At 42.7% G+C, this 24,934-nt stretch overlaps 1 protein-coding gene across 1 annotated transcript in view; it reads right to left on the bottom strand.

Moving 5' to 3' along the window:
* SFI1 (SFI1 centrin binding protein) overlaps positions 1-24,934 on the bottom strand; it is an 89,900-nt gene that overhangs the window by 62,534 nt on the left and 2,432 nt on the right. The window contains 5 exon segments of the mRNA XM_057305897.1: positions 1,394-1,504; positions 10,476-10,547; positions 12,611-12,784; positions 18,712-18,767; positions 18,769-18,839. Coding sequence (XP_057161880.1) covers positions 1,394-1,504; positions 10,476-10,547; positions 12,611-12,784; positions 18,712-18,767; positions 18,769-18,807 — 452 coding nt within the window. The 5' untranslated portion in view covers positions 18,808-18,839.

Below are 24,934 nucleotides of genomic sequence, written 5' to 3'. Positions count from 1 at the left end.
TAGTCATTAGGGAAATGCAAATCAAAACCACAAGGAGTTATCGCCTCACACCTGTTAGAATGACCATGATCAAAAAGACAAGAGATAACAAAAGCAGGCACGAATGTGGAGAAAAGGGACCTCTGTGCACTGTTGGTGGGACTATTAACTGCTACCGCCACTATAGAAAACAGTATGGAGGATCCACAAAAAATTAAAAGTAGAACTACCACATGACCCGGCAATTTCACTTCTGGGAATATAGTCAACGCAAATGAAAACACTAACTCGAAAAGATATTTGTACCCCCATGTTCACAGCAGCACTATTTACAACAGCCAACACATGGAACTTGGATAGATGAATGGAAAAGGTGTGGTATATACATACAATGGAATAAAAAGCAAAGAAATCCTGCCATTTGTGACAACATGGATGAACCCTGAAGGCATTACACTGAGTGATTAAGTCAGACAAAGACAAATACTGTATGATCTCATTTACAGGTGGAATCTAAAAGCAAACACAAAAAACTCAGAGAAAAAGATCGGATACGTGGTTACTGGAGGCAGGGATGGGAGAGGGAATTGGAGGAAAGTGGTCAAATGGTACAAACTTCTAATTATAAAACAGAGAAGTCCTGGAGATGAAATGTACAACACAATGCCTACAGTTACCACTACTGTATGATATGTGTGAAAGTTGTTAGGAGAATAAATACTAAGACTTTCCATTATAACTAAAAGAAACCTTTTTTTTAAAAAAAGATTTTATTTATTTATTTGAGAGAGAGAGCGAGAGAGAACATGAGTGGGGGGAGAGACAGAGGGAGAGGGGGAAACAGACTCACTGATGAGCAGGGAGCCCAATGAGTGTCAGTTCCGAGGACCCTGAGATCATGACCTGAGCTGAAGTCAGATGCTTAACCAACTGAGCCACCCAGCTTTTTTCTTTTTTCCCCATTTCTTTTTATTGTATCTGTATGAGATGATGGACGTAAGCTAAACTTATTGTGGTAATCATTTCACAATCAAACCTTCAGGCTGTATATCTAAAACTCATACAGTGACATGTCAATTCTATCTCAATAAAACTGGGGGCAAAAAACTTTCTTCTTTTGGGGCGCCTGGATGGCTCAATTGGTTGATCGTCCAACTCTTGACTTTGACTCAGGTCATGATCTCAGGGTCATGGGATTGGGCCCCATGTCAGGCTCCCCGCTCAGTTGGGAGTCTACCTGAGATTCTTTCCCTCTCTCTCTGCCCCTGCTCGCACTCTTTCTCTCTCTCTCATATAAATAAGTCAATCTTTGGAAAACAAACAAATAAACTTTCTCCTTTTGACCAAAAACGTGCTAACAACTGTTTAATAATGTGTATCAGTAAAATTAAAGTAATATAACAGGAAACCTCACCTGTAGTGACAGTCTGCTCGAACACAGAGTTTCCACTCTCGCTGGAACACCCACCACTCTTCTTTCCATTCCTCAAAGACCTTCCGAAGTATTCTTTGCTCATAGTAAAACCTTCAGCAATGAACAAAAATCAGAGAGATCCATGATGATGTGGGAGCTGATATTTATTTCCAAATCAGTTTCATATTGCCTTTGCTTTCTCACAGAAAAGTGTGGCTCATTATTTGACAACACCAGAATAGAATAAAAACAGATATTTTTCAGATCAAAACCTTAGAACTACTTAAATTAGAAAGAAAGCTGAAAAATATTATACTACAGATCTTACCAATTAAAGAGGTTAAGGTAAAATAAAAATCTGACTTTCCAAATACCGTGAGTTGATAATTATTCTCGTTTTTTTTCCTTCATCAGACTAAAGAATTTTTTTAATTTTTTTATTATGTTGTGTTAGTCACCATACAGTACATCCTTAGTTTTTGCTGTAGTGTTCCATGATTCATTGTTTGCGTGTAACACCCAGTGCTCCATGCAATATATGCCCTCCTTAATACCCATCACTGGCCTACCCCAACCCCCCACCCCCCTCCCCTATGAAGCCGTCAGTTTGTTTCCCAGAGTCCACAGTCTCTCGTGGTTCATTCCCCCTTCTGTTTACCCCCACTTCATTCTTCCCTTCCTTCTACCAATCTCCCTGCTACTTCTTATGTTCCATAAATGAGTGAAACCATATGATAATTGTCTTTCTCTGCTTGACTTACTTCACTTAGCATAATCAGACTAAAAAATATTTTTGATTGGTAGCTACACTTCCCATTTACCTATACAGGAGATTAAAAGATATAAGCAAATGCCTAATGGTATTCCTAGTACTTACAGGAAGAGAGCATATTAGTTTAACTGAAATCTGGCCAGAGGAGTTATAAAAATAGCCAAAGATAGGTAGAGGAAATAAAGACAGGGCCATCAGGGCAATCAGAAAGAAAACAAGAGCAATGGCAGATTGTGTCGATGCTAACAGGCACTGTCAAGGTGACTAGTGACTCAAGAACTCTGTGCCAGTCACTTTGAATTTCTTTTCATGGTTCTGCAGGTTACTAACATGTCCTTCCTCCTCACTGCTCATGGCTTCTAAAAGACTAGCTAGCAAAAATATACATGGGGAGGGGCACCTGGGTGGCACAGTGGTTAAGCGTCTGCCTTCGGCTCAGGGCGTGATCCCGGCGTTATGGGATCGAGCCCCACATCAGGCTCCTCCGCTGGAAGCCTGCTTCTTCCTCTCCCACTCCCCCTGCTTGTGTTCCCTCTCTCGCTGGCTGTCTCTATCTCTGTCAAATAAATAAATAAAATCTTAAAAAAAAAATATATATATATATATATATACACACACACACACGGGGAAATTCACTTCACCACTGTTCGTAATAAAAAAAAAACAGAGAGAGAGAAAGAGAGAAAATTACAACAAATGCCCCTCAAAAGGGGACAGGTTAAATTCAATCAATACCACCTAGTCATTTTTCCTGAAGTAGAGCTAAGTGATGCTGAAATGGAGAGATGTTCCAGAGAAGCTGTTAGGTGAAAAGATAAAGCTACCTCATAGTATGTATGACACCATTTTTAAAAATTAATTTTTTTGTATTTCCAGTACCAAATTTACATATACTTCTATATATATATAATGTATGCACACATATTTGTATGCATACATAAAAACATACCTACGTGTATATGCATACACTCTGTGCACATACATAAATGATTATGTTATACTTATTAAAAGCGTGAAAAAGTTTCCAGTATACCAAAATATTACCAGCGGTTATCTCTCAGGGTGAGATTATAGGAGACTGGTGTTTTCTATTACACGTGTCTATAGTTTGAAAAAATTTTTTTTAAAAGATTTTATTTATTTATTCGACAGAGACAGAGACAGCCAGCGAGAGAGGGAGCACAAGCAGGGGGAGTGGGAGAGGAAGAAGCAGGCTCATAGCGGAGGAGCCTGATGTGGGGCTCGATCCCGTAACGCCGGGATCACGCCCTGAGCCGAAGGCAGACGCTTAACCGCTATGCCACCCAGGCGCCCCTGAAAATTTTTTAAACAACAACTTTGTTCATGATTTTTAAAAATGTTAATGGAAAAGAACCACTTGCATTTGCACATGTACTTCCTTCTACCATCTACTACGGTCCCTCTACTTCCTTCTCTTCCCAAAACTCCACTAAAATAACAGCTTCTGAAAGGTGTAAGCCCACAAAGACGGAGAATAGGAGCAACCAGGATAGACAAGTGATGTCAACAACTTTTAGATGATAGTAAAGCAGGCAGGCGAGTGGCGACTGAATCAACAGGGCAGAGAAAGCAGAGGGACAGCTAAGGGTCCTGTGCTGAGGGAATCAAGGAGCAACCAGCTGGTGGCAGAGACCCTGGAAAGGCAGGGAACATGTGGCATCAGGAATGGGGGAGCCCTGGCTGGAGAAGAAAACACAGGATTGCTGGCAAGCTGGGGCATAAGCAGTTAGGCCCCTAGGTCCTGTTATTCACCCAAGCAGAGACTGCGGCTTCTCTCCGCAGAGGCTGAACAGCCGGGCACTGGACTGCAGAACACCAGGCAGAGTCTGGAGAGGGTCTTCAACAGAGTCCACACGCTCAACAGTGAGACCTGCACTCCCTCTCCTGTGCCTACAGCCAAGCTTATACCCACTACCACCTGCCTCCAAGCCACTCAACCCCAGAAGGAGTTTGGAGGATTCTTCTCCTCTGGGGAAAACTGATCAGCCTAAGCAAAAGGCTTTTATTATGATTTTTTAAAGATTTTATTTATTTATTTGAGAGAGAGAGAGGGAGAGCGCACAAGCAGGGGGAACAGCGAGGGAGAGAGAGAAGCAGACTCCCCACTGAGCAGGGAGCACACCACAGGGCTTGATCCCAGGACCCTGAGCCCAAGGCAGATGCTTAACTGACTGAGCCACCCAGGCACCCCCGGGAGAAGGCTTTTAGATACTGAGAGTTGGAGGTTTCCCAGTGAAAACGTTCTGGTTTCTGTCTCAAAAGCCTAAAGTGAAGCCTTCAATTTACGAGTCCCTGTGCATACATAGAAAAGCTTCCAAAATCAGCATTTTAGTGCCTAACTCCTAAAAATGAACAGACAATAAAAGGATCTTTTGACATTTAGGGAAAGGCTCCCATATGAGACAATGACCAAAAGCACAGAGAAAAAAGGGGCTGAGGAGAAAGAGACAATATAAGCAAAAATCTTAAAAACAAATTGCTACATTAACCTCAAAAAATTATGAATCTCCAGGATGCTATTCTTTAAAAAAGGAATAATCAGAGAACAAAATGAGGTGTATGAAATTTAAAACAGGACAGCAGAAAGTAAAAAAAAAAAAAAAAAAATCCATAGATAGGTAAAACAAAAAGGTGATTGGCCTTATGGGCCAAGTAAGGACTATGGCTTTTACGTAATCTCAGCCAGAAGGGAAGCCATCTGCCATCTGAGTGGAGGAGTGACAGGACTTGATCTACTCAAAATACCTGTCGTGAAGGGACTGACTGGGGCAGGGCTGGAAGCAGGAGACCAGTGAAGTTACTGCGGTCATTCAGGGGAGACACGACGATGACCTGGACCAGGGTGGTAGTAGCTGGAGGTGCTGGAGAGAGCTGGAGTCTGAATACATTTTGAAAGTGGAGTCACCACAATTTTGGCATTTGGCTTTGCAAATTGGGGTGTGAGAGAAAAAGAGATGTGAAAGGTGACTCCCAGGTTTCTGACCCGGGTTCCTGGAAATATGGGAGTTTCCATTAACTGAGAGGGAGAAAGTTTGGCAGAGTGGTTTGTGGGGATGACCTAGATTTTGGTCTTGAGCATATTAAGTTGTGACATGTATTAGACACACAGTGGAACTGTCATGTACATAGCAGAGTCTGGACAAGGGAGAGGTCTGGGCAGGGCGGATATATTTGGCAATCGTCCTGAGAGTTGATGAGATTGCCACGGCTGTGAGGGACACAGAAGCAGTGCAAAGATGATGTAGTGACTTTAACAAAAACAGTTTCGGTGGACAGGTAGGATCTAAGGCCTAGCGGGATGGATTTAAGAGAGACTGTAAGACGTGTCAGAGGCAGTACGGCCAGGGGAGCTGATGTAAGGGGAGCAAACAGACGCACTGCGAGCTGCAGGAGGACGCCCAAAAGATTTTTTTTCAGGTTGAGAGAAATAAGGGTATATGCTGCTGCAAATGATCCAGTCAAAGGCAAAAAATTGACGTGGAAGAGAGAAAAACAAATTGCTCGAGTAACAGCCTTGAGTGGGCATGAAGGAAACGGTGCAAAAGCCAAGATTCTGCCGCAGGCGAGAGCAAGGACAGGTCACCTGCCTGATGGTAGGGAAAGCAGCTTGCACGGTGACATGTTGGTGGTGGGTGGATGTGATGGAGGGAGCTTGTACGGGTCTCCTCTGTTGTTTCTTTTTCTTCTTCTTCTTTTTTTAAAGCTTTTATTTATTTGAGAGACAGGGTGAGTGAGAGAGAGAGCACACGAGCAGAGGGAGAGGGAAAAGGAGACTCCCCACCAAGCAGGGAGCCCGATGTGGGACTCGATCCCAAGACCCTAAGATCATGACCTGAGCCCAAGGCAGACGCTTAGCCACCTGAGCCCCCCAGGTGCCCCTCTTCCGTTGTTTCTATCAAGGAGGTAGGAAGCAAGGCCATTAGCTAAGAATGAGGAAGAAATCTTGATGAACTAAATACTGCAGAGGACATGACTGTTTCACCTACTTCTCAAGTTAACAAAAAAACTTTGTTCAGATCTTCTCTCCAGGAAAATAGGTGACTACTTCATATTTAAGACTACCTTATATATGGACATCTACTGCATTATTTTTGCCCTACTAAGTCAATGGTCATTTTGGTTCGGTTTATTAATGATAAAACAATGCCAGTTTATAAAAGTTCTAAGAACATCTCCAAGAACATAAAGACATTAGTCTGCATTTTCTGGTAGACATTAATTCTTCCCTAATATTCCTAAAAGTGAGGAATAACATGAAAAAAAAGAGCAAAACAAACAAAAAAGCAAACATAAATATGTCCAATCTTCCCCAAACTAATAAAAAACCCACTTGATTTAAAAAGAGATTACAACCTGGATATAAAAAAAAAAATCCTATCCTACATTTCTAGGTCAACACAGTATCAGAATTTTAATTCTGATAGATGCTTAGAGAACAAGCAGTATTCTTACTCTCACATTTCACAATTTGAGAAACTAAGGCCCAGAGCCATAACTTATCCCCAGATCAAACAATTAGCTAGGGTCTGGGCTAGGACCAAAACTCAGGTCTCCCAAATTCCAGTCCAGTATTCTCTCCCCCAGACCCTGCTACCACTTAAGAGCAAAGAAAGTAGAGTATAACAGGATGATTTTCAAGTAGTATGGCAGACATTGGTCACTGCCTAACCTGACACCCACTGTCAAGCCTCTGCCTCCTCATAGGCATCTGGTGCAGAGGCTGGAAAGGTTTCTTTCCCAGCCTCCTCTGTAGCAAAAAGTAGCCAATGGACAGCTCTGGACAATGAGGCAGAAGCAGAATGCAGCTGAGGGCTTCCAGGAAAGTTCTGTTTTCCTGTGTAAAAGACAGATCTGACACCACCCTTCCCTACTCCTTCCTGTGTAAAACAGAACAGTCATTTTGCAACTATGCAGTGTCATCTGTGAAGACAAAGGACCAATATGTTAAGAATGGTGAACTCGAAAGGTACTAAAAGCCTGAATCTTTGATGGCTTCCCCGAGCAGCTAAACCTACACCAACCTCCAGATTGCTTATGAGAAAAAGCAAATCGCAATTTGTTAAAGCCACTGTCAGACTTACTCTTAAGAGTCAAATGCATTTCTAATATAATCAGCATTTCCCAAGTACTGGGACTATAAATGGGTATTATTTAAACAGACATTTCCAGTTAAATATGGGTCAAATATTAAGTTAAATAACATTAAGTAGGAAAAGAATTTGGGGAAGATAGTGGAGGGGACAACATAGTTTTCCAGTCTCTGAATCCCCATAAAACACACACAGCAACCATGTAGCAAAACCAAAAATTCATGTATCAATTAAAACAAAACCAGGGGACAAGGTATCCCCATGAAAACAAAATGCAAGCAAGCGAAGACAAACCATCCATAGTCAAAAGACCCCCATGGTATTAACATTTCTACAGGAGGAAGAAGGAGCAATGGGGGTGGCATCTAAGGAAACTAAGAATGGGGAAACCCCAAAACAGCCAATAAATGGTCACCACAAAGTGTCCAGGCCCCATCTGAGACTAGCAGCTGAACCTGAGAGCAGTTTTCTCCTTTCCACTACCAGGGTTCATGTAGACAGAACTGATAACAGTTGAAGCAGTCTTGTCCCTCGTCTCAGAAACATGCCAGGCTCCCCTTTAGGCCAGAGCTTCAGAATGAGGAAAAACTGCTGGAAGTAGAATAGAAATTGAGCAGGAGAGGAATAAGAGAGACAAGGAAGGAGAGGATCACACTAAGTATTTTAGGGGAACAGAACTAGGATATCCCATAGAGCAAGCGCCATATTTTTTAATACTACAAATAAGACAGAAGTGGGAGTTCTGTGAAATAGGAAAGTTAACTGATCTTACCTCACTCTGAAAAGTTCAGAAAGATCAATTCCACATTAAAATGAGCAACAAGATATTTGAGGTCAAATCCTATACGAAGTTATTGTATGAGAAAGGAAAAGGAGAATAACATGCCTACAGACAAAGTATGCCAGAAAGATGTGTCCACAAAACAAAGCAAAAATACAAAACCCTGTTACCTATTATCTCAGAATGAGCTAAAAGACTTTAAGAAAATAAATCCAGGGGCGCCTGGGTAGCACAGCGGTTAAGCGTCTGCCTTCGGCTCAGGGCGTGATCCTGGCGTTATGGGATCGAGCCCCACATCAGGCTCTTCCGCTATGAGCCTGCTTCTTCCTCTCCCACTCCCCCTGCTTGTGTTCCCTCTCTCGCTGGCTGTCTCTATCTCTGTCAAATAAATAAATAAAATCTTTAAAAAAAATAAATAAAATAAATCCACACCTAGCCATATCATATTAAAACTCTGAAATATAAGGGGTGCCTGGGTGGTTCAAATGGGTAAAGCATCTGCCTTCAGCTCAGATCACGACCCCAGGGTACTGTGATCGGGCCCTGCTTCAGGCTCCCGCTCAGCGAGGAGTCTGCTTCTCCCTCTTCCTCTACTGTTCCCTCTGCTTGTGCTCTCTCACTCTGTCAAATAAATAAAGTCTTAAAAAAAAAAAAAAAACTCTGAAAAACAAGATAATGAATCTTCCAAACAGCAATAATTAAGACTAACGACTTACAAATCAAGCCGTGAGACAATGAAATATCTTCAAAATGCTGGGAAAAAACTGGCAACCTAGACTTCCCTATGCAGTTAAATATCCTTCAAAAACGAAAGTGAGATAAAAAAAATTTTAGACAAAATCTCAGAGAATTCATCACAAGCAGATCTATTCTAAAGCAAATGATCACGATGTTCCAATGACAGAAGGAAAATAATCACAGATGGAAACCTGGAGACGCAGAGAAAAAAAAGAACAGGAAGGGTAAATACGTGAATAAATCTAAATGAATATTAGCTGTATAAAACAAGAAAAAATAATGTTTTGCGGATTTTAAAATAGAAATCGAATTAAAATACCTTATGATAAGGGTATGTAAGTGAGGAGAGGGACAGACAGAGTTAAAGTGTTCTAAGAACCTTGCCTTGTTTGGGAAGAGGGCAAAAGGGCCAATTAACATTAGACTCTGATAAATTAAAGATATATATTATATTCTTTAGGGCAGTCACTAAAAGAAGAATAAAAGTATAAAACTTCTAAGCTAATGGGGGGGTAATAAATGAAATACTCAACTGAATTTAAGAAACACACAACAACTTTATTTGAAGGTACTGAAAAGCTATCAAGGAAGTGAAAAGGACAGGGTCAAGGTCCAGGAGAAGAAGGAAAAGCAGAGGTGAACTGTGCCTACCCTGTGCAGCTGGGACGGACCGCTGCCACACTGGGAGCTTCACTGGTAAAGACACACAAAGGAGGTGGGAACAGCATGGGCCCCCCACAGGGCATATGCAAAGATTTCAGAGGACACCCACAGGCCAAATTTGCTTTAAAGACTTTGAATCAAAAGATTTGGATGATGTTCCAGATGAGGAAAGCTACAATGTCAGAAAAATGAAACAAGAAATGTTGTAAGAGGGGCGCCTGGGTGGCACAGCGGTTAAGCGTCTGCCTTCGGCTCAGGGCGTGATCCCGGCGTTATGGGATCGAGCCCCACATCAGGCTCTTCTGCTGGGAGCCTGCTTCTTCCTCTCCCACTCCCCCTGCTTGTGTTCCCTCTCTTGCTGGCTGTCTCTCTCTCTGTCGAATAAATAAATAAAATCTTAAAAAAAAAAAAAAGAAAAGAAATGTTGTAATAAGGGAAGAGTGGAGGGGTTAAGAACCCACAACGTTTGCTTGTTTTTTTTTTAAATGCTTACATCTCAATGGCTGCCAATTCTTCCTCTGAAATATACCCTCCACTGGACCCCACAAGCTGCTGCACATGTCCCTGACCCTGGGGGCTCCCCTCGTTCTTCGTGCTGCAGCTCAAGCAAGTTTAACCAAAACCCGCAGCAGGGGGCAGTGGCCCATACGAAGTGAAGCTGCGGCACAGGGACATTCTCTGGACTAAAATGTCACTCCCCTTGCCAATGCCAACTTTTCGCCCAGGTTCTGTCCTAGACCTAGTTAATGTGGTCAGTCTCAACAGTGCCCTGAAAGAGAGATTATTTACTTCTGGGCAAATACTTTTTTTTCAGAGAAGGTCTTAGCTATCCTGGTTTAGTCAGGATTCCTTCACACATTCGTTTTTATGCTGGGTTACCATTATATGCCTGCTGGAGGCTGGTGGAGTGGGCGGGGGAATGTAACACATGCCGTAACGAAGGTTACACATGGGCTTAACACAAAACAAAAACCTAGAATGAACTCAGAGAAGTCTGGTGTTCTGAGCTAATACTACCTGGCTTTAGAGGGAAATACTCTTCCAAAAGTCATTCGAATCCACAAATATAAGAACTTTCTGGCCACGCATCTGAAAGAAGAAAGGATATATACACATTTTAAAACTCCATTTGGCTTATAATTTTCTGGAAAGCAGAGGGAAACTAAGGTCCCATGGGGAGAGACGGTAGCATGAGTCAAAAGGTGAATCACAGATAATCTCGCATCAAATAAAGCACAGGATGGGACAGATTTATAAAGCAAAGATCAAGCAGATTATTTTTATCTCCAGAAGTAATCTGTACCCTCACTGTGGGGCTTCAACTCACTACACTGAGATCAAGAGTCATATGCTCTACTGACTGAGCCAGCCAGGTGTCCCCAAGCTGGTTATTTTTGAAAAATACTTTCAATATCAAGTCTTTCATCAATGAAGACTTCAGAGTTGAGGAAAAGAAAGTATATGACAATGCTTTTTATTCATATTATTCTTACTGCCTAAAACACCTAGCAAATGCCCACTCACCTATCAAGACTCATCTTCAATGCCTGCTCCTGTGTGAAGCCTTCCTGGACCTTCCCCAACCCAAACGCTCTGATCCAACCCTTAGCATAATATAATGTTATGATACCAAATCACAGTAATCGGTTCACAGGGGATCTGTTGTTCCCTCTGCACTGTGAGTCCCTGAGAACGGGGACCATGTCTTATAGTATCCCAAGTACCTAGCACAGTGCCTGGTACACACGAAAAATGGTGGCTTGTCTTGGCCAGTTAGTCTCCAGGTTCAGCTTGGAACACTCTTCTTCCTCCTGCCCTTTATCTGGCTTATTCTTACACTATCCTTTAGGACTCACCTGAAACCCCACTCCTTCCAGGAAGCTCCTCTGGCTACACTAGTGGGGCTGTTCTAGCCCTGTGGGGCCTGCAGCACCACATCCTCTCATCTTATAGCATTTATCCTGCTTTCTTGGTGTGACTTAGCAGTCTGTCAAGTCTACATGATTTTAAGCTTTCATGAGGTCACAGGCCAGGAACGTCTTAATCACCTCGTATGCTCAGCATCTAGCACACCACCTGGCCAAGCAGGCACCTGATAAATTGTTTTTTGTAGTTTTATGGTTTTATTAACACAAACACAATGTGCACATAAGCTATCTATTCATTCTCTTCGCCTCGCAGCCTGGCATTGGGATTGGTGGCTCTGACGGCCAGCGGGGCTGCCCTTTCCACGATGGCTTTGCAGTTCTTAGAGGAGACACTGTGACAGTCCCTGCACAGTGAGATTTGTTGCACGTCTGCAGCACTTCAAGCTCCTTGACGCCGTGGACCAGGAACTCCCGGAAGCCACCGGGCAGCAAATGCTTGGTATTCCTGTTGCTCCCATAACATATGCTGGGCATCAAGATCTGGCCCTTGAATCTTCTGAGCACCCAACTGTCAATGCCTCTGGGTTTCCTCCAGTTGCACTTAATTTTGACATATCTGGTGCCAGATAAATTTCTTGGTCCTCTTTGTAATGATCTTGGGTTTCAGCAGGGGTCAGAGGGAGGCCATGAGGCTGACTGAGTAGGAGATGGCTGCCACCTCCTCAGGCAGCGCCGAGGAAGAGAAAGCCTGATAAATTTTTGTTGAGGGGACCTGGGTGGCTCAGTCAGTTAAGCATCTGCCTTCGGCTCCGGTCATGATCCCAGGGTCCTGGGCTCAGTTGGGAGTCTGCATCCCCTTCTCCCTCTGTTCCTCCCCCCTGCTCATGCTCTCTCGCTCTCTCTCTCTCTCTCTCTCTCTCAAATAAATAAAATCTTTAAAAAAAAATTTTTGTTGAGTGAATAAATGAATGCCTTTGAGAGACCTAATCAAGAGTACAGGAAAATGATAATTTTTCTCGGGCTATGTTTGGACTTTTTCTGGAAGATTCTCTAGAGCTTACACCTTGTGGGTACAACTAGAGAATGTGAATGAAAACACCAAATGACAGACTTTAAGTCTGCAGATTCCTAAATATCCTTTTCTTCTGAACATTCTGTCACAAACAGTAGGCATCAGAGTCTCGACTAATTGAGATCAGAGAATAACAATGAACCCCTCATTTTAACCAAGAAGGGAGAACAATGGAAAAGCCACTGCAGGCAGGTGACAACTTGCAAGCTCACCTGATACGCAATTCTCGTAACCGGTTCCTTCGGATCCAACCATGTGAGGCATGATGCTGAACTGGATGACTGGCCCTAGATATCTCACTCTGGATCCCAGAGGAGGCAGGAGACTTCTGGTTGGCCAGTATCTTTGGAGGATAAGTTTTCTTAACTGTACCATCCTTAAAAGACCTTAAATTTGAGGAGCAATGGGGAAAGGAAAGAATCAAATCATCTCCGCATGTGACGCAAATATCTTTTAACCACAAGTGAAATTAAATAGATAAGCTCAGTGGGACAGACTGATAGTAACTATGCTTCAAGGACAATGAGAGCCCAATCTCTGATAGAAATACCTGCCATTCACAATGGTGTGTCAAACATCCCGAAGGCTACCCCCTAGATTCAGTGACGATTAGGTAGAAGGACTATAGGACTTAGCATATAGTTGCACTTGGGGCTATGATTTATTACAGCAAGAGGGCACAAAGCAAAATCAGTAAAGAGATAAGGAGCATGGGGCAAAGGCTGCCGGAAATCAGATGCATGCTTCCAAGAGTCCTCTCCCAGTGGAATCACACGGGATACCCTTAATTTCCCCAGCATCGAATTACGAATTACGTGAACACATGTGAAGTGTCATCTACCAGGGAAGCTCATTAGAGACTCGGTGGCCAAAGTTCTTACTGAGGGCTGGTCGTACAGGCACCCTCTGCCTATCACATACCAAAATTCTAGATTCCTAGAAGGAAAGCATGTGCTCAGTATAAACCACATTGTTTGCACAAACAGTTCGGGCACAGTTAACTACACTTATCAGTCAAGGAATGGTGAGAACCCTCTCGAAATCTAAGTTTCTAGACACCAGTCAAGAGCCAACCTCGTAAGCAGGACTTTCTAAGGATAGCAGTCTCAGGCCTGCAATGTTAATTCTCTTTTGAATGAATGGAAAACAAACATAACAGAGAAGAGCAAGAAGGAAAGTGAGTTCTTTAAAAACACTAATAAAATTGACAAATAGTCAATGAAACTGATCAAGAAGAGAGACAGAAGGCTAAAAACCAATACTGGGGGGAAAAAGGAAACACATCATTACAGATCCTAAGAGATACTGTATAAAACTTGATAAAAATAAATCTGAAGATATAGGTAAAACAGATAAACAGCTAGAAAAGCAAAACTTACCAAAACCACACAAGAAGTATAAAATGTCAACAGTCCAATAACCATTAGCAAGAATAAACAGTAGTAAAAACCTTTCCACAACAAAATCTCCAGGCCTAGATGGTCTTGCTGTCAAGTTCTACCAAAATGTAAGGAAAAATTCACGCCAATCTCCCATAAACTATTCCGAGAATTTAAAAAATTTTTTCTACTGTTTTATTCAATCCTATTCTGTTGGAGAGAGAAAGAGACAGAGAGAGAGAGAGAGAGAACAGGGGAGGAGCAGAGGGAGGGGGGGAGAGAGAATCTCAAGCAGCCTCCACACACAGCGCTCAGCACAGAGCTTGACATGGGACTTGATCTCACAACCCTGAGATCATGACCTGAGCCGAAATCAAGAGTCAGACACTGAACAAACTAACCCACCCACAGGCACCCCCTGAGATTTCTTTAAAAAAAAAAAACATAAACAAAAACAAAAAAAACCCACAAAAACAAAAAACAAAAAAACACTACCCACCCCAAATCTACATAAAACCAGGTTATTTTAGGAGACTAGCCATAACTGTAATACAAAACCTAACAAGGAAATTTTAAGAAAGAAAAGTTTACATCCATCTCACTAATGAATACATATACCCAAAATAGTGGTTACCAAAGTGTGACTCCCAAACCAATAGCATCAGCATCAACTGAAAACTTACCAGAAATACAAATCATTGGGCATGACCCCAGATCTACTGAATCAGAACTCTGATGGTGGAGTCCCGCCATCTGTGTTCACCAAGCCCTCCAGACCATTCTGACGCAGGCTCAAACTTGAGAACTGCTGTGGGCCACACGACGCACGTGAGAATGTTCATCGCACTCACAAACTGGAAACGGCCCAGATGCCCATCAACGGAACGGACAGATTGTGCAATATTCTTATAATGTATCACAAAGCAAGGAGAATGAGCAAACTACAACTACAGACAATAACAAGAAGGAATCTTAAAGCCTTGAGAGAAAGAATCAAGACACAAAAGAATACATACGATTCCATTTATACAAGGCAAAGAGGCAAAACTAAACTATTGTTTCAGAATGCATACTTAGTAAAAACAAAGAAATTTGAAAAAGTGATTACTATTAAGGTAGGACACTGGTTTACTCTAGGGAAGAAGGAGCGGGTGTGATTAGGAAAGGGTACATAAAAAGGGACTTCTGAGGTGTTGACAATATGTTGTTTCTTTACAGGTGTGATGGTTACATGTTTGTTTCAAAATAATATAATAAACAAACAGTACATTCTATGAACCTTTCTGAATCTACACTGTGTTCTAGAAGGTTCATTTTTTCCTTTTTAAAGCAAACACATTCCCTTCTCAAGTTCCCACATCTAAAGTTGTAAATCGGGGGAACTAAGCCAGAGTTAGAAGCTCCAGAGCTTCACTTTAAGCCACGGCTCATTTGCTTCGGAGGATGAAACAAGGCTGGCCAGAAGAGTACCCTGCAGGTCATACGGTAAACGCGGTCAGGGTGCTGATTCAGCTTTCAAGGATCCCTTTCCTGTGGGATCAGCAGGGGCAGACCTCAGCAGCTATGCTGGAACTCCACAACCCTTCTCCAAGTCCTGGTGGGCAGGAGGAGAAACCTGACTCACACGGGAGCAACCCAGAGCTGAATTTTGAGCTGAAACACAGACTGAACAGGAGTTGGAGGCTGAAGCACCAATACGGCCCCCCTCAGGAGGAAGGGGCAAAACAACTGCCAGATAGGTCCCTCCCACCCTGGCTTCCACCGTGCCCAAGGCCTAGGCAGTTCTGCAGAAAATTTCTGTATGTTTGTTAGTATCATAGGTTGCAGGTAATATAAGAACCCAATTCAGATTAGCATAAGGAAAAAAGAGTGTAACAACAGTAAGGTCCTTCAACAAAACTGACAAGCCTTTAGCAAATTACTAAGAGTAGGAATGAAAAAGAGGACGTCACCACTACCTTTTCATAAACTGAAGGAATATAAAGGAATACCATGAACTTTATGCTACAAATAACTGAGATGAAATGAACACATTCCCAGAAAAACACAGATTACCAAAATTGACTCAAGAAGTAGAAACTCTGAAGAGACCTGTAACAAGTGAAGAAATTGAGTTAGTAATTAAAATGTTTCCTATACAGAAGTGCCCAGGTCCAGATGGCTCCACTGATGAATTCTAGCAAATATTTTAAAAATAAATGACACCGATAGTCTATAAATTCTTCCAGAAAATAGAGGAGGAAGGAGCACTTGCAAACTCATTCTTTGAGCCGGTATCACACCCTGATACCAAAGGCAGACAAAGATATACACACACACTGGGGCATGTGGGTGACTCAGTGGGTTAAGTGTCTGCCTTCAGCTCAGGTATGATCCTGGAGTCCAGGGATCAAGCCCCATGTTGGGCTCCCTGCTCAGCAGGGAGTCTGCTTCTCTCTCTCCCTCTGCCCCTCCCCGCTTGTGTTCTCTCTCTCTCTCTTTCAAATAAATCAATCAATCTTAAAAAAAATCACACACACACAAAATATAGACCAATATCTAATAAACAGAACTATCAACACAAAAATCCTCAAAATATATTAGTAAACCAAATCCAACATATAAGAACCATACAAAAAAACACCATGCCCAAGTTGGATTTATCCTAGGAATGCAAAGTTAGTTTAACATCTGAAAATCAATGTAATATACCCTATTAATAAAGGACAAAAACCGTAAGATCATTTCAACAGATGCAGAAAAACCATCTGACAAAATCCAACACCAGTCATGATAAAAAGTCCCAAGATTCCCAAAGAAAACTGATGATATACTAAAAACAGGAGAATTTGAGGACGGCATATTTACAAAGGTGTGGGTGTAGAGGAACCACAAGGGGAAGTGCAGGAACCTGAAGCAAGCAGAAGCTAAGTTAGTGCCACCTCTAGGCCCAAAGGGAGAAGGAGAGTCAGAGTCTGTTGCCTTACCAGGTGCTCTGTGAGCTTCTGCGGAGGGACACAGCCAACCCAAAACATCTTGCAAGGAGGGAGCCAAGGGAATAAATAAATAGTCTGGCATCATTCTTCTCCCTCCCTCCTACCTCCTGCCGGAAGTCCTCTTTAGCTAATCCCATCAGGAAACCCTGGATGCCGATGAGTGGAGGTTAGATATCCAGCACAAAGAAGTCATTCCCTAGCTCTTGCGCTTTGGAAGAATTCTGTACAAGAACTAGAACTGGTGTCTCAACATTGTCAGATCTTCTTGCTTCTCTCAGTGTGCTGACCTGTTTACCAGCACAAGGTTCTGGTGGTGGATACCGTAACAGCTATCATTGCAACCTCAGCAAGAGAGAGCTACCCTCTCCTTAAATGGCTGTCTCAGTTGTAGAGAAAAACCCCTGATTAGCCTTTGTAGTCATGTGCCCACCCCTGAACCAATCACAGTGCCCAGGGCAGTGGGACACTCATGACTGGCCAGCTACAAGCCATATACCCACCCCCCTGAGTCTGAGGTTTGTTAGTAAACTGCATTCTTTCCTGTAAATTCGTTCCTTTTGTCAAGGTTAGCCAGAGTTGGATTCTGCTATTTGGAATCAAAAGAACCTTCATCAGGCTGAAAGTCACCACGATCAAAAGCAGGAGAAAGCTTCAACATCCAGTCAGCCTTGGGTGTTAAAGCTTCCAACCTCGGGACTTCCCAAACACCAAAAAAGAACTCTTTGGAGAAATCAAAACTACTGGAGAAACGGAGGGCCCAGAGCACTGTCCAGCACCCAGAGCACAGCTGCTTCATCTTGCACCACGAACTGCAATTCCCAGTGCTTCTTCCCTGGTGTCCACACTGGCGTCCCCACAACCCACGAGATGCTCAAGGAGGAGCACAAGGTGGCTGTACTCCAGAAGCCCTAGAGCTCAGCTCCCATGGCAACCACCACGATCACCATCCGCAGCAAGACGGCACTGCCCAACCACATCGCCCGGTCCCCCTTCAACACAATCTTCACGAACTTGTGCTGCCTGGGCTTCACGGCATTCACGTACTCCATGAAGTCTACTGACCAGAAGATGGCGTGTGATGTGACCGGGACCCAGGCCTATGCCTCCACCGCGAAGTGCCTGAACACCTGCGCCCTTGTCTTGGGCCTCCTTCTGATCATTATGTTCGTATTTCTTTTTTAAAGATTATATTTAGGGGAGCCTGGGTGGCTCAGTTGGTTAGGCGTCTGCCTTCAGCTCAGGTCCTGATCCCAGGGTCCTGGGATTGAGCCCCGCATCAAGCTCCCTGCTCAGCAGGGAATCTGCTTCTCCCTCTGCCTGCTGCTCCCCCTGCTTATTATCTCTCTGACAAATAAAATCTTTTTAAAAATAAAAAATAAAGATCTTCTTTGTGAGAAAGAGAGAGCATGAGCATGGGGTAGTGGCAGAGGGAAAGGGAGAACCAGACTCCCCGCTGAGCAGGAAGCCCAACACATCATTATTTTTGCCACTGGCTCACTGACAATTTTCTAAGCAATTTCAGAGAACATAAAATATTATGGAAGCTATTAGCAGCTGCCCATAGCCTGAGGCTGTCACTCCTTTCACAGCATTTTATATACATGCCTACAATTGAATTCAATAAAGCATTTGTGGGTGGGGGGGGGAAGAACTTCCAATTTCAGGAAAATCACCCTCATTCTTGCTCAAACTTATAATCTTAATGATGGATATTTCCTCACTCTCAAAATGGTTTTAAACTGTAACATTAGGTATGAAATGTACATTATACTCTAGATGAGAAACCTAAAGTATCAACAAAAAAATCCTTACCCAAAGTTCCTTTCTCACCATTCATGATTTAGGTGAAACTACTTTTTTACTATTTATCATTTTTACACACAAAATGTTTACAGGTTTTTATATGGGCCACCATTTCAGTTATCTTTTTTTTTTTTTTTATCAAGTTCTATCACTCACCGGGGGTCTACCTTCCTCTGCATTCTCTGCTTACTCCTTTTTTGATGGAAATCGGCAGTGGCTTGATATACACTTCCTGGTGAGCAGATTCTTCATGAATCAAGAAGTCTTTTATCTTCCCCTTTTAACTATAAGAAAAAGAGGGAAAAGGAGAGTAAATTGTCTGAAGCCTCTTAACAGCCACATTTCTGAATAGCTACATGCCAGCTCCTCATCTCTTCTTTTTTTTTTTTTTTTTTTTAAGATTTTATTTATTTATTCGACAGAGAGGCAGCCAGCGAGAGAGGGAACACAAGCAGGGGGAGTGGGAGAGGAAGAAGCAGGCTCATAGCGGAGGAGCCTGATGTGGGGCTCGATCCCATAACGCCGGGATCACGCCCTGAGCCGAAGGCAGACGTTTAACTGCTGTGCCACCCAGGCGCCCCTCTCATCTCCTCTTCTTAAGTCAACATTAGATGAACATGGCAAGTCTCTGAAATTTTTTAATTGTATTTTTAAAAAGTTATTTTATAAGAAAGGAAGCTGGGAGGAGAGAGAATGACACTCAAAAAGTTTTAACTGGCTCATTCTTCTTGTCCAGGTGATGCTCTAAGACTTCTGACTTTCCTTCGTAAGAACAAGAGGGGCCTAGATTTCTTATTTTTTGCCTACATTAATTTTTTTGGTTGTCAATGTTACCTCTAAGAATCTCCAGGCAGTTTTGGTTAATAGTAAATTACTGTGTATAGTTTCCATTTTCACTTGGTGATAATTTCTACCAGTAATATTCATTATGAGCCAAATAAGCAACATAGTTTTTATTTATTTCTTAAAGCAAAGAACAGCAATGTTGTGGTTTGGATTCGTCCCCCCTAAAAGAAGTCCCAACCCTGAGTACCTATGAATTGACCTGATTTGGAAATCGTCTTTGCAGATGTAATTAAGATGAGGTCACACTGGAATAAGGTGGGCCCTTAATCCAATAGGATTGGCATCTTTATAAAAAGAAGAGATGAGACAGAGGGACAGACACACACAGATAGGAGAAGGCCATGCAAAGACAGACATACAGAGAGAACAGCACGTGATGATGAAAGCAGAGACCAGAATGATGTGTCCACAAGCACGGGAACACCAAGGACTGCTGGCAAGACCAGAAGCTAAGAGAAACCCATGAAACAGATCCTCCTCCAGAGTCTCCAGAAAGAGGATGGCCCTGTTGACATCCTGATGTCAGATTTCTAGCTTCCAGAACCATGAGACAATACATTTCTGTTGTTTATAAGCCACCAAGTGTATACTATTTTGTCAGAGCAGCCCTTGGAAACTAATTCGAGTAGTAAGGAAAAGAGTAAGATTTAAGTACGTGGTGGAAGAAAGCTAATAGAGTGGACTTGCCCTATGTTGAGTAACTGTGAGGCATTTATAATAAGACATTCATTCTAAAAGAATGAAATCACCCTTTATAATCAAGGTCACCTATTTCAGTGACAATTAGAGAAGGAATTAACCAGAAAAGAGAGTTCATCCGTACAAAACGAGTAGTCTTTACTGAGATCAAACATTTGTCCGCCTCGTCTTTCTGGTATCATACTCCAGGTAACAAAGGTCACCATTAGCGACTATTTCTGTAAGTTAAAGGATATTTCAAACAGGGATTTTTGGCTAGATACTGCTATAATAAATGGGTCATTGCCTTGGTTTCATGTCTTGTTTATAATGATTCTCTGGAATACCTACCAAGTGGGATACCAATGAGACGCAGGCTTACAGAATCTCAGCAGAGCGCCGAACTAGAAGGAACAAGGAGTGGCTCCCAAAATTGTAACCACTGGCCACAAATGAGGGGACTGAATCAAAGTCGACATGGTGAGCATTTGGGGCCCCTGGTGTCCTTCCCAACCCTGCCAGGCAGGATATCCAGCTCCTTCTCCACACCCTGCTTCCGGAATTCTGGCAGCTCGACTGGTACCTCCAAGTCGGGAGACTGGAAGAATCTTTGCAGAAGCAGCTAAGAACTAAAAGCCCTCAAGAGTCTCACATCTGTGCCCCACCTCCCTCAATGAAAAAGCAGGCTCGGCGCCTGGGTGGCACAGCGGTTAAGCGTCTGCCTTCCGCTCAGGGCGTGATCCCAGCGTTCTGGGATCGAGCCCCACATCAGGCTCCTCCGCTGTGAGCCTGCTTCTTCCTCTCCCACTCCCCCTGCTTGTGTTCCCTCTCTCGCTGGCTGTCTCTATCTCTGTCGAATAAATAAATAAAATCTTAAAAAAAAAAAAAAGAAAAGAAAAAGCAGGCTCGCCCCTAGACAGAAGCTCACTAACCTACAAGTCCTGCTCAGACACTGGGAGCTTCTAATTTCTCAGTTGCTGACACTTACGTATGAATGGACAATCAAGAATCACAAGACATTTGAATGCGACCTCCAACAAGAAAGAGACCAAAGCAAACAAAGAAATCTGAGGGAGTGCCATGACCCCATGATGTACCCCCGCTAAGAACTTGAATCTAAATGTCATCAAGCCTCATCTACAACTAAGTACCAACTTACAAAAATACAGGGAACAAATAAAAATGATTCTGCAATCAGCAAAATGGATGATGTTGGAAACTTCACAGGACTAACGACCCAGTTCCCTCAACAAATAAAGTGCAAAGGAAAGAGGCGGAAACTTACACATTAAAAGACACTTAAGATATAGACCAATCAGATGCAATGTATGTTCTTTGATTTTGGATCTTGATTTTAACTAACTGCAAACTAACTGTCAAACAAAAAATATGAAACAATCGGGGAAACTTAAACTTTAAACTTTTTCTAATCTAAAAATATTTTAATGAGTTATTAAAGATGTATCATTAATTGGGGGGGGCACCTGGGTGGCTCAGTTGGTTGGGTGTCCGACTCTTGATCTCAGCTCAGGTCTTGACCTCAGGGTTGTGAGACTGAGCCCTGTGTTGGGCTCTGAGCTCGGCATCAGCATGGAATCTGCTCGAAATCCTCTCTCTCCCTCTCCCTCTCCCCCTCCCCTGGCTCGTGCACACTCTCTCTCTCACTAAAATAAATCTTTTTAAAAAAGAAAAGAAGAAAGTCTTTCAAAACTGAAGGATGCAAATCCTCAGATGAGAGATCCTGCACAGAGGCCAAATGTCAGAGATCAAACACTTTTTCCCCCCCACACAAGGAGAAAAAGTTTAAGCTATCCCGTTTTGTTTTGTTTTCTTAAGATTTTATTTATTTATTTGAAAGAGAGAGCAAGAGAGCACAAAAAAGGGGGAGCTGCGGAGGGAGAGAGAGAAGCAGGCTCTCCACTAAGCAGGGAGCCCCATGTAGGGCTTGATCCCAGGACCCCGGGACCATGACCTGAGCAGAAGACAGAAGCTTAACTGACTGACCTACCCAGGCGCCCCTAAGCTATCTCATTCTTGAGAAGTTACAGGAAAACTGGATGCTGTCAAAATTAAAAACAATTGTGTTTCAAAGGACACCATTAAGAAAGTGAAAAGACAACTCACTGAATGGGAGAAAATACTGGCAAATCTACTAAGAGACATATCTAGGTTATATTTTTTAAAATTCCTACTATTCAGTAATTTTTAAAAAACCCAATTTTAAAGTGGACAAAGGATGTGAACAGACATTTCTCCAAGAAAATACATAAATGGCCAATAAGCACATTACAAGACATTCAATATCATAAGCCATCAAGGAAATGCATTATCAAATCCCAATGAGATAACCATTAGGACAGCTACAATCAAAAAGAAAGAAAGATTGGGGCACCTGGCTGGCTCAGTCAGAGGAACATGCAATGCTGATCTCAAGGTCGTGAGTTCGAGCCCCACACTGGGTGTAGAGATATTTCAATAAATAAACTTAAAAAAAAAAACAAAGACAGAAAAATAATAACCAGTGTTGGTGAGGATGTAGAGAAAGTGGAACCCTCATACACTGCTGGTGATAGTGTAAAATGGTGCAACCACTTTGGAAAACTGGCAATTCCTCAAAAAGATAGAGTTACCATTTGATCCAGCAGTTCCATTCCTAGGTACATAGCCAAGAGAACTTAAAACAAACGTCTACACAAAAACTTGTATATGAATGTTCAAGGCAACATTAATAATAGCCAAAGAAGTGAAAGCCCAAATGTCCACCAACTCATGGATGGACAAACAAAATATGGTATATCCATACAAATGAAGTATCATGCAACCATAAAAGGAAATGCAGTACTGTTACATGTTAAAACATGGATACATACTGGCACATGCTAAGTGAAAGAAGCCAATCACAAAGGACCATATATCATGATTCCATTTATATGAAATGTCCGGAACAGATAAATCTATAGAGTCATAAAGTAAATGCTTGGCTGCCTAGGGCTGGAAGGACTGAAGGGAAATGGGGAGTGACTCCTAACATTAAGGGTTTCTTTTCAGGGTGATGAAAATGTTCTAAAATGGATTATGGTGATGGTTGCATAACTGAATATATGAAAAACCACTGAACACTTTCAATCGGTTGAATTGTATTCTATGTGAATTATATTGCAATAAAGCTGTCAAAGGAAGAAAAGGAGGAGGAGGAGGAAGTAGAAGCAATAGTTAGTAAAGGAAAATGTATCCCAAAAACCAAGGAAGCAAATTAAAGGGAAAAAAAGGAACCGAGGCAACAGCAAATTCAATACAAGAGAATAGCAAAAAGAAGCAAATCTCAAGATAGACGTGAAAAGAAGTTTCTGGATTTGAACTGAGTACAGCTGGTACAGAGCCACCAGATCAGAGAAGTGGAGGATCTCCAGGAAAAAGATGAAACGGACAGTTTTGAGAGTAATTTTGCAAAAAAATTAGACAGGCATATGAGAAATGCTGATGCATTCAGGAAAAAAAATTAATGCATGAGTAGTAGGCAAATGAAAAAATAATTGTTAATTTTCAGAGAAAATGGGATGTACAAGAAAGAACAGTTGCAGTACTCTACTTGGTATAGCTGTGAAATGTTGTGTAACACTGGCCATTAATTTAACAATAACACATAACCACACTGGTGAGATGATGGAAGGAAAACTGCAAGCTAAGCATTTATCTTCCATGAGTAACAGTCAACACTTTATGTATAAAACTAAAAAATCAGGAAATATCGCTCATAAGGATATTTACTTCCAAGATCAGGAAAAACAGCTAGCAGAATGGAAATTATAACTGGCGCATGGGGTTATTTCCTATTATAAGCTTTTAATATTGGTTTTTAAAGTCATGTACGTTAACTTGAAAAATTAAAGAAGTTTCTACAGTATTTTGCAGCTGCTAACAATGACTGAGAAATCAATGATCCTACTAAAGAAAAGCAAGGAAAGACCTAAACTTATATCTTAAGCCCCAAAATGTTTCAACTACTTCTCCCAGGAAGCCTTCCCTGCCACCAAGTCTCATACTCTCACGGCACTTAGGCGGGTACCATGAAATCTAAAACGAATAGATTTAAAAACCACTTGCGGAGCAGGAACGCTGTGTCAGGTATAGATAGTACGAAGCACTTTTCATTAATAACCTGCCTTTTAACAACCACCCGAACAGGTGGTAGCCATTTCATTTTACAGACGAAGTATCTAATTGAGGTCACTAGTTAAGTGGTAGGGCTGGGGGTGGTACTCAGGTACCTAACACCATTCGTTCAGCAAATATTTACTATGCATCTACACAGGTTGACAAGAAACCTGAACCACCTCCCACGAGATAAAACCGAAGCATTTATCTTCTGCCGCTGGGGAGGCTTCACTGTTGTTGCCCTGTTGGGCCCTCTGGGTTCAGACGAGGCCCCCGAGGTTTGTGCACACTAGCCCCTGGCCCGGCCACGCAGCAGGGATCCAGAAACTCCTGATTCGGATCCGCGCACGCTACTGAGCCTTGCAAGGATGCAGGCACCGGCACCCGCCTGCAGCACCAGACGCGCGGGAGGAAGCGGCGTCCTGGGCCCGGGCAACTTGACGCTGAAGGGAAGCAGCACCCGGCAAGAAGGGCGCAAGCACCGCGCTGGGCGGGTTCCGAAAGCCCTGCGCACTCTCTTCACACCTCTTCCACTCCCAAATCACAGTCCGTGGGTAGGCAGCATCGCCTGCACTCCTATAGAGAAGAAAGCGGAGGCTCCGAGAGGAGAGTCACAGGCCCAGTTCGGGGTCCAGCTCGCCGCCGGACTCCAAACCGAAGAAGCCAAGCCACTCAGGCTGGAGACGATTCGACCGGGCCT

The sequence above is a fragment of the Ursus arctos genome, unplaced genomic scaffold (genome assembly GCF_023065955.2).
Source record: "Ursus arctos isolate Adak ecotype North America unplaced genomic scaffold, UrsArc2.0 scaffold_34, whole genome shotgun sequence".
NCBI classification, from domain to species: domain Eukaryota; kingdom Metazoa; phylum Chordata; class Mammalia; order Carnivora; family Ursidae; genus Ursus; species Ursus arctos.
This window is presented reverse-complemented; position numbering and strand designations above follow the sequence as displayed.